The following is a 14,868-nucleotide window of genomic DNA, read 5'->3' as shown; positions in this document are numbered from 1 at the left end:
GTGTGGCTGGTGTGGAACAATGTTAAGGGAGTCAGTGGTCAAGTCCTGAAAACGGCAGCAGCTTTGGATGGAGAAGAATCCTGCTGGTTCCTCTCTTCAGGAATATGGATGCCAGTTGCCAGGCCTACCCAGCTTTTTAGGGGTCCATGGGTTGGCTACTGGGGTGCCGGCGTTTTATACAGAACTGTGTAAATACTCAGTATGAGCATGACTGAGTCAGTTCAGGAAACAATGTTGCAATTTCAGGAGGTGGTTTTTTTCCCCTTGTTCAAAGAAATTCTTATCTGCACAGCACTTCATGCAAGTCAACACTGATACAATCACGAGCCACATGGGGCGGGGCCTCAAATATACATGATAAAAACTCATTTGTCTTTTGGATCAGCTCAGCAGCTTGGTGAAGGAAAGAGGAAGAGGGAAGCACATGGAACCTGCCAATTCTCTCCACTTTGCACTCTTCAGTTGGTGGGTCACATTTCCACATTACTGTTTCCGTTTTGTGTCTTCAGTTGTGAAGTACTGTATTAGATAATGGATAGTGTCATGCATGGAACAGAAATGATTGAGAAAATGCCTTTGGTATCAGTTACTGCCGCCGCTGCAGTTGTAGTAGATGTGGTCGCTGAGGCAAGGGAGTGAGAGTAGGGCCCAATGGAGGAGAAATGGACTACAGCAGAAAACAAATGGAGCAGGAGTGGGAAGGATATCTGCAGCAGGAATAAGGAGGAACAGGAAATGCCATGGGTATTTTTTACTGAGACCAAAAACGTTGTACCACTTCAACTTCAGGTAGGGGGCTCACATGACTGAATACTCCTCCATACGTACAATTAATAATAATTAATAACCCTTGCACATAGAAAGATGGCATATGAGAAGAGGGTTCTACATAAACTTCTCATTGACATGCCAGTTTTCAACGTGGAGGCATTTTTGAAGGGGGCAGGTATAACGGAACATTTAATCATATGAGCTTCCAGGTGCAGTGGTGCAGCCCAGACACAGGTGAGAATCATTTCCTGCTTTCTCAGGCTCCAGGCTGGAGGTAGCTGTTTGATAGCAGACAGGGATGGACAAATCTATCATTTTTGGTTTCTCATTTTTCTAAACTTAAATTCAATATCCCACATTTCTGCTTCACATTGCAGTGTTTATGTGTTTGTGTGCACCTCATCAAAATTTGCCAGCATTTTAGTGCACTTTTCTCCTAATATACAGTACATAGTTTTGTATGCAATTTTACCTAATATACACATTTTGGAAGCTATTTCTCCTAATATCAGGGCTTTTTTTGGTGACAGTGTACTCACTGTTCTGGAGAACCAGCGCCTCTTCTTTTTGCTGCCCCTGGCAACCATTTCATGCTGGTACCATGGAACTTTCATCAAGATATGAGTGTCAGCACCTCAATTGCTTTTTTTTTTTTTAACCAAAAAAGCACTACCTAATATAATGCATTTTTGTATGTCACATTCCCTAATATTTCTATGCACACTTTCTGGTTCTAGAACTGCACTGCAAAATTCAGAGAAGTGTAAATTTTGAAGAATAGCTGTGTTTCAGTTCACATATTATTTCAGGAAGTACAAATAGGTTTGCATTAAAATATGAACCAAACCAAATTCCCCCCTCCTTAGTACAGTCATGTAGCCAGCCTTCCTTGTTTGGTGGGGCAGCCACATTTCTAGGCGGGGAAGCCACATTTCTAGGTGGGGCATTTATGGGGGATAGGCACATAGCATCAGCCCAATTTGTTCCCCCCAACTGGTGGCCAAGCCAGGGGAAGGGGAATGTTGGCTGTGTGTAATTGTGTTGCTTAATTTAGTTTAAAGCAACACGACAGCAGCAGAATAACGGCGGATGTTGAAATGCGAGTGTGCCAGCATGTGTGTGCGTTTACCTAAGAAAGCAGGCTTTCACCCTGCATCAGCATTACTGAGCCTTGAGACTTAGTAAAATAAGAAAAGCTACTTTATTTACAGAAATACATAGTAGATAGAAAGGCAAACCTAGTTCTAACTAACTAACTAACTAAGTTGGAGGCGTAATGCCCAGGTGTAGGAGTTAGGCCCATGCTAGGAGAGAGTAGAGACAAAGAAATGTCTCCTCTCTCCCGGACAGTCAGAGAAGGAAGGAGTGGAAAGGGTGGAAGGAGGAGGGACAGGTTAGCTTCCCTAAAGATGTAACAGTCTAGCGACAGAAGGAAGTCAGTCAGAGCATCACAGGTAAAAGGTAAACAAACCTATCCATTCGGAGGACCCTAGCTCTATCTCCCTTCTGGAGCACAAACAAAACAACAAAACAGGAGTTGCTCTTCCCCCACTTCCAACACCCCTTCTCAACGAGTGTTTGGTTCAGTCCACAAGATTCATCTTGTCTCGCAGCTTGCAATGTTTGACTTTTCCCAACGCCTTCGTGAGAGTGTCTGCAGTCATGTCTTCTGTTGGACATACTCCATCTTGAGTATTCCTCTGTGGTAGGTGGGTGCTTCATGTCTATGTACTTGGTGTGTGAACTCACCCCTGACTCCAAGAGTCTGTTGCATCCTTGCTTGCTTCCCAGTCCCTTTTGGTTGGCCAGCTGGTTTTTCAGCACAGGTATTCCACTACCACCACCACATCTGGCTTGGTAACAGTACTGATATACAGATTTTTCTTTAGCATTTGGCTTTTTCTTGAATTTCCTCTTGTAGCCTGCAGCTTTCCTTACTTGAGGAAGCTTGGTCAGTGTCCAAGTTTTACTTTGGTGTAGAGATTCCAGCTCTTGCTTGGCTGACTGCCTCCACCTCTCAGCTTCGGCTTTGGGTAAGGCTTCAATCTCTTTCCAGGTCCCTGGTTCTGAAAGTTCATCTCTCACGAGGTAAGCAACTCTCTGGTGGTACACCTCTGTTGGTACGTTCAGAGCGTCTGGGTGCTGGCGCTGCGGCTGCCCCTTCTGGCTCTGATGCCTGTTCTGGCTCTGTTGCCTCTTCTGGTTCAGACTCCTCACCTTCCTCTGAAGGTATATTGTTATACCTTCTGTGGTGGAAGAATAACTCAGTTTCTTCTTCCATTTCACTGTCATCTGTTTGGTATGGCCCCCCTCTGGTCGGTGTGTGCACTTTCCTTCTTCAAAATGGACAGCTCTGCATACTTCAACTTTGCCAGTTTTGGGATCTGTTACTCTGTATCCCTTTTGCATTGGAGAATATCCAATGAATATTACTTCCTTGGCAGTGTTGTCAAGTTTGGATCTCTTTTGTTTTGGGACGTGCACAAAGGCCTTGTACCCAAATACACGAAGGTGCAGGGGTGTCACTATGGCGGTGCAGCAGGTGCGGGACGCACCGGGTGAGACCGAGATGGGGGGGTGACACCACGAGCCCCCCCAGGCACTGCCAGGAAGCGAGGCAGGCAGGCAGAGAGCTGTCCTGCCGGCTCCTCCTGGCTGCTGCCAGAGCCCAGCCAGAAGCTGCAGTGCGAGCGCCGCTGACGCCTCACCCTCGCCCCTCTCGGTGGCAGCAGGAGGGGTGGCCGGCCAAGCAGCCAGCCAGGAAATGCCGCATTGGTTGCCCCCCTTCCCGGGGCCGGTGGAGGATGGACAGACCGATGGATGGTAGAGTAGAGTTCTGGAGAAACCAAAGGCTTGCCACATTTCTGTTCATCCTAAATTAAGGAATTACCCAACTATGCACAGTCCATAGGATTTTTTCAGTGCTAAGCACATTAGCTTTTATTTTACATTGTTCCCTCTTTCATGGCTTAATAAACCAAATAAATATACAGAATAACATCTATCAGTATTAGGGTTGCCACATCTTTGGTTTTCACCTGCAAACTCTTGTTTTTGGGGGTCCTCCCAGATCTCCAGGTGTTAAACGAGCTAGTAGCCAGCTTCTCTAATCCCCACCTCTTCAGGTTTTTAGCCAACAAGTGAAGTCAGGGGTGTGATTGACAAGGGATTTTTTGACCTCCAAGCAATCTCTAGAACCCATTGCAAGTCTTGAAATTGCTGCCTTTTCCTGCTTTCAGCACGTTGGGAGTTGAGTAAGTTAATAGCTTTCAGCAGCAGCAAGAGTGTATTTCTCTCTGTATAATCTAGCAGGAAATCTAGAACAAAAGATCACAGCAGGATCTTTGTAGGCATGCACAGTACACAATTTCAGTTATGATTATAATAAAAGTTTACATGCAGGGTTTTTTTTAGATTACTTGCAAAAATAGCATATTATACATTTTATCTTTCAAATAATCTTAAACAGAAATAAAAAAGTATACATGCAACTCATGATGCTATTACAATGTGTTATAATTTTCTAATTATAAGGAGTCAAGTTTAAATTTCCTGGGCTATTGAAGAGGGCTTTTTTAAATTTGTCTAATTCATAGCCTGTTTTGAAAACCTTCCCAATATGAAGCTTTAATCCTATACTAACTTTTCTGGGAGTAAAGCTGCAATGCTAATCCCACATACCTGAGAGTAAACCCTATTGAATTCAACAGGACTTGCTTTTGAATAGACACAAATAAATAATAAATAAATGGGACTTTTGAATGAACATAGCAAAGGACTACGTTGTAAATCTTTCTCTCCCCCTCCACTCCTATTTTTAAAGTAATTAGGCAGGGCTTGCTTAGGTGTCACTGCTTTCATTTGGTAAGAAACTAATACTGATTTTTTAAAAAATGTTCTGCAATGACCAACTGGTTTTAACAATAAACAATTATATGGGGTGTATGTATTTTTACATCTCCAGTGTGTGTGTTTGTATATGGAATCTTTTCAACAACCCTGTGAGGTAGGGTTGCCGACTGGAAACCAGGGCAGCTCACAAAAAGAAATAAATCTATTTAAAATCCAGTAACCATAAAACAAGTTTAAAACAGTTGCAAAAGTGGCATGATTCTGAATTTTGGGCTGGGTGAATGAAGTTCCTTGAGGTTGCAGTCCTGTGCATGCTTTCCTGTTTGAGTAAGCCCCACTGAATCCATTGGGACTTGCTTCTGTGTAAACATGCATAGGATTGCACTATAAATATATTTATGGGTTGTGTAAATAATAAACATATTTGACATTCATGCTTATAAAACCTTGCGGTTAAAGAATGCACCTATAGCCCACAGATATTTCTATCAAACTTTAAAAAGCAGGGAAATTGGGCAGCTATAGTGAATGCACCAGAGGAGCAGGAGACCTGACCTGCTCTCTGAGATACTGTACTGCCCTACAAAGTTGTCAAAATGCAAACACAATTTGGGTTGGTCTTTCACAGTCCAGTCCACTTCCTGTGTAGCTTGGAAGAATTTGGTAACATGTACCTCTGAGCATACAGTGAGTGGTGGCAATACCTGCCATCTCCAAATATAATGACATTTTTGTATGTTTGTTAGTGTTCTTCTTACTTTGCTTCATTCCTGTGTTACTATTTCTACAGAGAATCTAATATAGAAAATGTTATTTCTCTCATTATTCATTCTAGAAACCTATGTCAAACTTATTTTTATTAATTTCAAAGCTTTTTTATTGGCCAGTGTCATGATGGTAAAGACAGCCTTTTGTGTTTCAAATTGCAGGTTATGTTCTATTTCTGTTTTGGGTGCATTAACAGTTGAATCTGAAACTGCAGTTTGATGTAAAATCAGACTGATTACAATATGTTGCTACTTCAGCAATGACTCTAGCTGTTGGAAAAAACAAACTTAGCCTGCCCAAGATGCATGTTTTCAACCTGCTATGCTTAAATCACTTCACGTAAGGAAAGGTGGGCATCATCAGTTAAAAACATAGAGCACACCTAGAATTTTGCTAGAACATATTTCACCTCCTACTGTTTTATCTTGTGCAAACTGAGACACTCCTGATGTCCACTGGAGACTATTCTGCAGAATAGTCAGTGCAATTATTCCACAATAATTTTTGGAGTTTTTTAGTGTAAATTTTGCAAAGTGTTGCTGTACTTCACATATTCACAGAAATAGAAACAAAAGAAAATTATATCCTATAGGAAACTACACTAAAATTGCAAAGTAAATCAGACATACCGTATATTCCGGCGTATAAGACGACTGGGCGTATAAGACGACCCCCAACTTTTCCAGTTAAAATACAGAGTTTGGGATATACTCGCCGTATAAGACTACCCCTGCTTATGACATGCAGGTACTTAGCAGGAAAACTGTCACTTATAAACTTATAAATATTAATATTTGGATTGTCCAGTTGTTTTGTTTTTGTGCCTAGGAATTACCACCAAAAACTGGGGAAAGTTGTGAGAAATCTTTTTTTAAAAAGCAACATTAAATGCCTAGACTCTAGTTTCCAACACTATGGAGTATTTATTGATTGATTAAGAGAATTTATATCCTGCCCTTTTGCTGTTAAAAACAGAGCTCAGCACAGCTTACAAATATAGTAAAAACAATAAAAATACACAATCAGAGAAAAACAAGCCAAAATGTTAGGAAAAGGAGTCTTTCACACCACATGCTCAGTTCTAAATACTGTTGCAGCAAGTTTTACAAGTTCCTCCAGTATTCCACTGGTGCAGGCACTCAGACATTCAAAGTACTGTATGTTTCTTAGGTTTTATAAAAGCAGAGCTTTGCTTAACTCAAAATTTCTTCTCCCTTTAATAACCACATCTACACAGGTTCCACCTCCATACTCAAAATGAAACTGAGCCTGGAAGTGTACAACAACCCCACACATACCTTGCTAATTCGATTATCAATGCCAGGATGTCTGTCTTATCGACTACTCTCCTGCTCCCCCCCCCCACACACACCGGGCATCATGAAAGACCCAGTCCTGGGCTCAGAAACAAAATAAATATCTGGTCCTCTTCAAAGTATTGATAAGCCTCTTGTTTTAATTGAAATAATAATTATAAATTGTTGTTCTTATCACTAATGGGAATTATCTTGCATATGCTGCTGTTGCTTCTATGGCTGTAACGGAGTGAGGTTAAAGATAAGTGAAATGCAAATAGGAAAAAAAAATACAGAAGGCAGTAACACTTTCCTAAATGTAATACCATACCAACCACAACAAGATTCCTATAAGGCAAAAAACTAAGCATCTCACAACCAGTCAGGATTCCTAACCAAAAACCAAAAATATGATAAATGAAGAAATATTTATATAAGCATAACTATCAAATATATTTATTATTTACACAAACTGTAAAGATATTTACAGTGCAATCCTAAATTTATTTATTCAGAAGCAAGTCCCAGCGTATTCAATGGGGCTTACTCAAACAGGGACAGAAATGCAACCTCAAGTGATAAGCAACTTCATTCACACAACCCAAAATTCCGAATCATGCCACTTTACACTGCTTTGCAACTGTTTATACTTGTTTTTATGGTTATTGGATTTTAAATGGCTTTATTTCTTGTTGTGAGCTGCCTTGGTTTCCAACCCTACCTCACAGGGGTGTTGGAAAGACTCCATACACACACGCACACACTGCAGATGTATAAATACATACAGCCCATATAATAGTTTATTGTCAAACCAATTGGTCATTGCAGAAAAATCAGTATTAGTTTTTTAAAAATCAGTATTAGTTTCCTACAGAATAAAAACTGCAATACCTAAGTAAGCCCTGCCTACTTGCTTTAAAATAGGACTGGGGGGGGGGGGCAGAAAGAGAACACAAACACAATTCTTTTTTACATTCACTCCAAAGTCCCATTGATTTTCAGCACATTCATAATCATGTCTACTCAAAAGTAATTCCTACTGAATTCAATAGGATTTACTCTGGACATATGGGATTAGCACTGTTTTTACCCCCAAAAGCAACTATTGGGAAGGTTTTCAAAACACTGCCCAGGATCTGACTCCCACACACAACAGGGGGAAAAACTGAAATGTATATACCTACCCAATTTATGAGGTTTTCAGATAAACAGGAGGGGAAACCACCATTTTCTGGCCTCGCAATTGCAGACACTGCCACCAAACAAACACTTCACTGATTGGCTGAAATCCTGAACGGGCGGGGTTAAAGCTACGAAGTGCTATACAGTAGTTTAAAAAAAGATTTAACCGGGGGGGGTGCCTGACGTTTTTATATATATCTCGAGAACCACACCACCTAGAAACTTAATTTTTTTTTTAAATGAAAGCTGAGAATCCGGGCCACCTAAGGGGCTAGCCGGGCGCCGGGTGGCATGCTTAGAATCCGGGTAAAACCCGGCTATCCGGGCAATATGGCAACCCTAATAAGACGACACCCGGCGTATAAGACGACCCCTGACTTTGGAGAAGATTTTCCAGGGTTAAAAAGTCGTCTTATACGCTGGAATATATGGTATTTAAAGTGACTATCTGAACTATAACAACTGTCTTAATAATGTTGCTTCCTCCCTGCTAAAACAAGATCAGCACAGCACGTCTTGTTTCTATTATTTGGGCTGATTGAAAGTGTTACAACCACTCACCATATGCTCAGAAGCACGTTACCAAATTCTTCCAAGCTACACAGCAAGTGGATTGGACTGTGAAAGACCAACCCAAATTCTGTTTGCATTTTGACAATTGTGTAGGGCAGTACAATATCTCAGATAGGAGGTCAGTTCTCCTGCTCCCCTGGTGCATTCACTATAGCTGCCCAATTTCCCTGCTTTTTAAAGTTTGATAGAAATATCTGTGGGCTATAGGTACATTCTTAAACCGCAAAGTTTTTTGCCTATTAGTGAATTTCTCTGCTTTTTAATGCGGGAGGTAAGAAATGGGATCCTGTGCAAGTTTTCTGAGAATGGATTGATCATTTGCATGCTTATTGAGTTCAGTGGGATTTACTCCCCTGCAATTATGCTTACCATAGGTAAAACTGACCACAGGGAATGGGGAGGGGAGGAGGGAGGGCAGCAGGAAGGAGGGGAAGGGCAGGTTTGATCATTTCATGTTTATTGAGTTCAGTGGGATTTACTCCCGTGCAACCATGCTTAGGATGGGTAAAACTGACCGGGGGCGGGAGGGAGGCATAGCTGGAGTGGACAGGGAAGAAAGAAGATGGAAGAGGGGAGGGGAGGAGGAAGGGAGAGAAGGGGAAAGCCAGGTCTGATCATTTGCATTCTTACTGAGTTCAATGTGATTTACTCCTATGTAATCATGGTTAGGATAGGTAATACTGACCATGGGGGAGGAGCAGGGGGAGGGGAGAGGAGAGGGAAGGAAAAAGGGAGGAGAGAGGGGAGGGAGGAGGAGGGGATTGGAGGGGGAAGGGCAAAGGAAGGGGCAGGGGAGGGCAGGTTCGATCATTTGCATGCTTATTGAGTTCAATGGTATTTACTCCCATGTAATCATGGTTAAGATAGGTATAAACTGACCATGGGGAGGAGGAAGGGGAGAATTGGAGGGGGAGGGGAGGTAAGGGGCAAGGGGGAGGGGATAGGAGGGAGGGTGGGTTTGACCAGTTGCATACTTTTTGAGTTCAGTGGGATTTATTTCTGTGCAATCATGTTTGAAAATGGAAATGGACTGCCTTCAAGTCGAACCCGACTTATGGAGACCCTATGAATAGGGTTTCATGGTAAACAGTATTCAGAGGTGGTTTTATCATTGCCTTCCTCTGAGGCTGAGAGGCAGTGACTGGCCCAAGGTCACCCAGGGAGCTTCATGGCTGTGTGGGGATTTGAACCCTGGTCTCCCAGGTCATAGTTCAACATTGACCTGGGGGAGGGGCAGAGAGGGTAGGAGTAGGGGGAGGGGAGGAGATTGGGTGGGTGGGCACTGGGCAGAGAGGAAGCCCCTTTCCTTTTCAAAAGGAAAAAATTGTGAACAGTATCATTGCTTTTCAGTGTTTCCCCCACCTTTTTATTCTACAGCAGGCACATGTAGCCTCCCATCCAAATTTAAACCAAAGCTGTCTCTGGCCACATCCACACCAGACCTTTATTTCACTTTGGACAGTCATGGCTTCTCTCAAAGAATCCTAGGAAGTGTAGTTAGTGAAGGGTGCTGAGAGTTGCTAGGAGATGGCCTGTTCCCCTCGTAGAGCTTCAATCAGAGTGGCTGACTGTTAAACCAGTCTGGCCATTGGAGCTCTGTCAGGGGAATAGGAATCTCCTCTCAGCACTGTTCACAAACTACACTTCCCAGGATTCTTTGGGGGAAGCCATGACTGTCTAAAGTGAAATCAAAGTCTGGTGTGGGTGTGGCCCCCTGATTAGGCAAGCCCAGCAGCTGTGAGTCTGGCTTTTAGAACACTGACAGTTGGTTCTTACTGAGCATGCCCGACACTGTCATAGGGTTCCAGCCAAAATTTCTTAAATTAATTAAAAATCAGCCGGGCATTTTTTTAACTTTTAAACTGCAGAAGATGAAGGTCAGAGTATGGGGCAACGTCATTAACAGGATTACAGGTACTCTGTGAACATGGCTGATTTTTAATGAATTTCAACAGATTAGAACTCAGAGAAAAAAGTCCAAAAGGCATCTGGGTTTCTCTCTCTCTCTTTAAACTTTGAACTCTGAATTCTTTCTGATCGTTTTGTGTATCGCCTGAAAATTGAGAGGGTTGTTAAGCAAGCGTTTCTGAGTTCAGGACTATAAGGTTTTGTTTTGAAATGAGCTTATAGGATGCATCAGAATGGCATGGGGGTATTTTCAATTTAACGTTGCTGAATGGGAAAAATCCACGCTGGCTATAGTATACAGTCACTCTCATGTCTGTATAAGTTCTTCACTGTATCCAATTTCACACTGTGGTTTTACATTATTATTTTCTCTACGTTTTAAGTGTGCCCTTCTTCCTTGGGGTGGTCATGGTCCCCCTTTCATGTTTTCATCCTGGGAGCATATTAGGCTGAGAGATGGTGAGTAGGCCATGGTCACCCAGTAAATTTTGTAGCCGATTTCCATTCAAAAAAGATTAATTAAAATGATTTATATGCAGGCGAGGTTATGAAGCATGCTGTGCATTCATTAGTGAGCTGAAAATAACAATTTTAGAATATATTTTTTAAACAGGGGAAGGGCTGTAGTTCAGTGGTAGGGCACATGCTTTGCATGCAAAGGTCCAATATCCAATCTCTAAAAAAGACTTATTGCCTGGAATCCTGGAGAGCCAATGCTAGTCCATGTCATCAGTACTAGGCTAGATGGTACCAAATGGCCTGAGTTGGTATAAGGCAGATTCCTTTGTTCGTAAAAAAAGAAAGAAACGCAAGGGCCAAAGTGACTCCAAAATTTATTCATGTATTTTATTTACAACATTTATATACTGCTTTATTGTTAAAAGAAACCTTAAAGCAGTTTACAGGAGGAATTAAAACAATACAATTATTGGCTAAAAACAAAGTCAGGGATTTAAAAACATTCAAAATAATAAAACCAACTATTAGTTAAAAACAGGTAAGAAACATAATAGTTTCCACATGGCTAGGTAAGCTTGCTGAATCAAAAATGTTTTTAGCAGGGGCCAAAAAGAGTACAATTAAGGCACCTGCCTAATGTCAATGGGCAAGGAGTTCCAAAGTGTAGGTACTGCGTCACTAAAGGATTGATTTCTTACAAGAGCAGAACAAATACTATGTGGCACCCATACTACAGAAAACAGACCTTGAACTTGGCATGGTAGCAAATTGGCAATCAGTGCAGATTTCAGAGCAGAAGTATTATGTGCTGACAGGGTCTCACTCATGTCAGCAATCATGCCACAGCATTCTGCACTAACTGCAGCCTCGTTTTGGTTAGGAACCCTGACTCGTGTTGCGATGCTGAGTTTTCTGTCTTAGGCTGCTTTCACACATGGGGCTGATTGCATTAGTTTAACGGATTAAAAAGGTAGCGCTTCTGTCCCGATTTCTAAAATCTCTTTCACACTGTAGTACCTGTTGTGTTAAGGAACAGCAGCTTTTTCAGCCGATATACCAGAATTTTGTGCAACTGTCTTTCACACAGCTTGTTTTCGTGCCTCACCCATGCACACTGTTCCTCACTGTGTATAAGGTCTAAGATCTCATCCCGTCGCCATGTAAGCCCTCTCCCTTTAGGATCTGACTTTTTAAATTGTTTTAGTTGTATCAACACAGGGGTATGTGTGGGAAATGCTGCTGCTAATGCCGGAATACCAGTACAACATTCATCAGGCAAAACAAAAACAAAAACCCATGCAACTAAAGGGTGGGAACACACTGCATGCTGGGATGCCTGTCACATGAGTGGCTGCAGCTAGCAATAAACTCCTGCAATCTTCTGGGTTCCCAGCCTTGCTAACAGATTATTTCTGGTATCATTTATCATGGAAATTAGGACTAAATTTCCACTACATTCCACTAGAATTCTGGAGCTAGCTTGTGTGTTGCATGAAAGATCAAATATAATGTGCAAATTACCAGCTAAGAAATTGTCAGAATAATGGAATAAAGTGCAGTGTGAAAGCAGCCTTACTCATAGGAATCTTGTTGTGGTTGTTATGGTATTGCATTTAGGAAATCATCACTGTCTTTTGTTTTTCTATTTGTATTTCATTAACCTCTGACCTCGCTCCCTTACATCCATAGAACAACAACAGTGGTTCCATGCACTCAGCTCAACCCTCTTAAACCCACCAATAATGCATCTGGTTGGTTGCATGATGGTTTGTTTCTTGCCCATTAGTGGTAAAAGAGAATTCATATACTGGGAAGTGTGGCTTCAACGGCAATCCTGGTCCCCTGCCCCAGCTTCGCTGTTGGAGGGGGGGGATTGCTTTTTGCACCCAGCCCAGCCTCGATGGGGCATGACCCCTGGTGCCGGATGCAGATGGTGAGTCTGCCTGGCGGCCGTGCGCAAAGCCACCTGGTTGGTTGGCTTTCACACCTTTCCATCTCTCCAGCTCATTGCAGGGTTTGGCGGCAGTGAGAACAGGCGCTCTTGCCTCTCGCTGCTTACTTGCTTACCTTGTGTGGGACGAAGCTACATCGTCGTTGCGGCGGCAATTGCCGTTCCGATCTCAATTGCGCGCCTGTTTTTTGCTGAAGAATAGAAGTAACGGCAGCAGCAGCAGCTCAGCGGAGGCGGTCCCAGAGCCAGGCTGCTCCAGCGGTCTCCACTTATCATCTGCAGCACCTGGGTCTGCCGGCTTTGTCCGGCCTGGTTTGTGTGTCGTTAGGGCCCAGCTGGATCATTAGGCCTGCAGGGGTGGTTTGGTGGTGTTGTGCAGTTGGCCTCCTTTTGCTAGCCTTATAGCCTGGTCTATTGTGCTTGGCTAGGCTGCTCTCCCCTTTTTACTCCCCCCCGCTTTAAGTCTTTTCAGTGCATTTTTTATTCCCCCCTTTAAGTCTTTTCAGTACATTTTTTATTCCCGCCCCCCCTTTAAGTCTTTTCAGTACATTTTACCATTACTCCCCTACCCTGCCTGGCAATAACAGGGTGTGGGATTTATTTTGGTTTCTCTGTGGGGTGGTGGTTTGTGGATTTTGGTCGGCTTGGTGGTGGTTAATCATCTTTATTTAGTGATATTAGTTAATGATTAAGTTTAATTATAAAGTTAAGTTTAATTAGTATTAATATTAATTTAGGTGGGGTAAAGTTCTCTCCCCCTCCCTCTTCAATTACTTAATTTTGGTAGACGGTGCTCATGCTTTAGATCTAAATTAATTTTGTTGTAGTTGTTGATTTTCTGGGTTTGTTGGGGTTTGCGTTTTGTTAAGGCCATTTTGGTTTGTTGTTGTTGATAATAATATTAACGACAATAATAATAAATTGGCATTTGTTAGCTGGACGTCAGAGTTCCTTCCAGTTGGTCTTATCTCTTTGGCTCTGGTTGGCAATTTTCCAATGGGGCCTAAGAAAGCAGTGCAAAAGAAGGGAGGCTTGGCTAAGCGACAGCCTCCCAAGCACTCAGTACCTGTTCTTTCCTCTTCTTCTTTTTTTATTTTTTTTATTTTTTTTTACAATAATTTTTATTCAAATTTTCATAAAACATACAAAACAAAATCATAAAACATTCAAAGACAAAAAACAAAACAAAACAAAAATGATTAAACAAAAAAAATAAAATGTTGACTTCCCATTTGTCACAGATCAAATCAGTTACAGGTCTACAATATATAACAATCCTGTCTCTTAAATTATATTATAAAATCACTTTCCTCCAGTAGTTATCTTAATTAATCATCAAATCTCATAAACATTACTTTATTCTTTCCACAAAAAGTCAAAGAGAGATTTCAATTCTTTAAGAAATATATCTATCAATTTTTCTCCAAATAAACATGTCGATTAATCCATCTCGTTAATAATAATAATAATCTTATTGTCATAACCATAGTCCAAATAAACATATCGATTAATCCATCTCATCAAAATCTGTTAGGTCCAATAATTTCAGTAGCCATTATTCCATTATCCATATTAATTCCATCTTCCATCTTCAATAGTCCTGTTAAGTCCAGTAATTTCAGTGTCCAATCTTCCATTATCAGTATTCCATAATAATAAGAGTCTGATGGGAATTTCCTCTATCCCAAATATTTTCTTGCCATCAATTCTGAATAAGTTGCTGAAATATTGTTGTAAAGTCATATCTCTGTTCTTCTTTTTTACAGAATGCACTGGCTCATCTCTTGAGAGTTTTTCCATTGTCACATGGCTGCAGTTAATTCCATAGATTTTCTCTATATCAAGCTCCATCACATCATTCCAGTCCAGAAGATTACCCAAGCCATTGATAACTTTATCTCTAATATCTTCATTAATTTCTTCAGAGATAACGTTAAATTCCAAACAGTAGATTTTATTTCTAATATCCATAAACTCCAGATCTTTTTCCAATTCCACATTTGTTCCAATCTCCAGGGCTTGTATCTTTCCTTTATTTTTTCTTTTCTCATCTCTGATCTCATTCTCCTCTCTCACAGGATCCCCTATTTCTTTAAGCTCCTGGGTCAT

The 14,868-nt window shown here is 41.5% G+C and overlaps 1 protein-coding gene across 2 annotated transcripts in view; it reads left to right on the top strand.

The window, feature by feature from the left end:
* The first annotated feature begins 389 nt into the window (after window positions 1-389).
* LOC133384911 (interleukin-1 receptor-like 1) overlaps window positions 390-14,868 on the top strand; it is a 67,527-nt gene continuing 53,048 nt past the window's right edge. For both annotated transcript variants that reach the window (XM_061626808.1, XM_061626807.1), the window contains exon 1: window positions 390-465. In XM_061626808.1, the coding sequence (XP_061482792.1) occupies window positions 425-465 (41 nt within the window). In that variant the 5' untranslated portion in view covers window positions 390-424. The remainder of the gene's footprint in view (window positions 466-14,868) is intronic.

Source organism: Rhineura floridana, chromosome 5, assembly GCF_030035675.1.
Source record: "Rhineura floridana isolate rRhiFlo1 chromosome 5, rRhiFlo1.hap2, whole genome shotgun sequence".
NCBI lineage: Eukaryota > Metazoa > Chordata > Lepidosauria > Squamata > Rhineuridae > Rhineura > Rhineura floridana.
The sequence above is the reverse complement of the archived record's forward strand: the minus strand, read 5'-3'. Positions and strand labels throughout refer to the sequence as shown.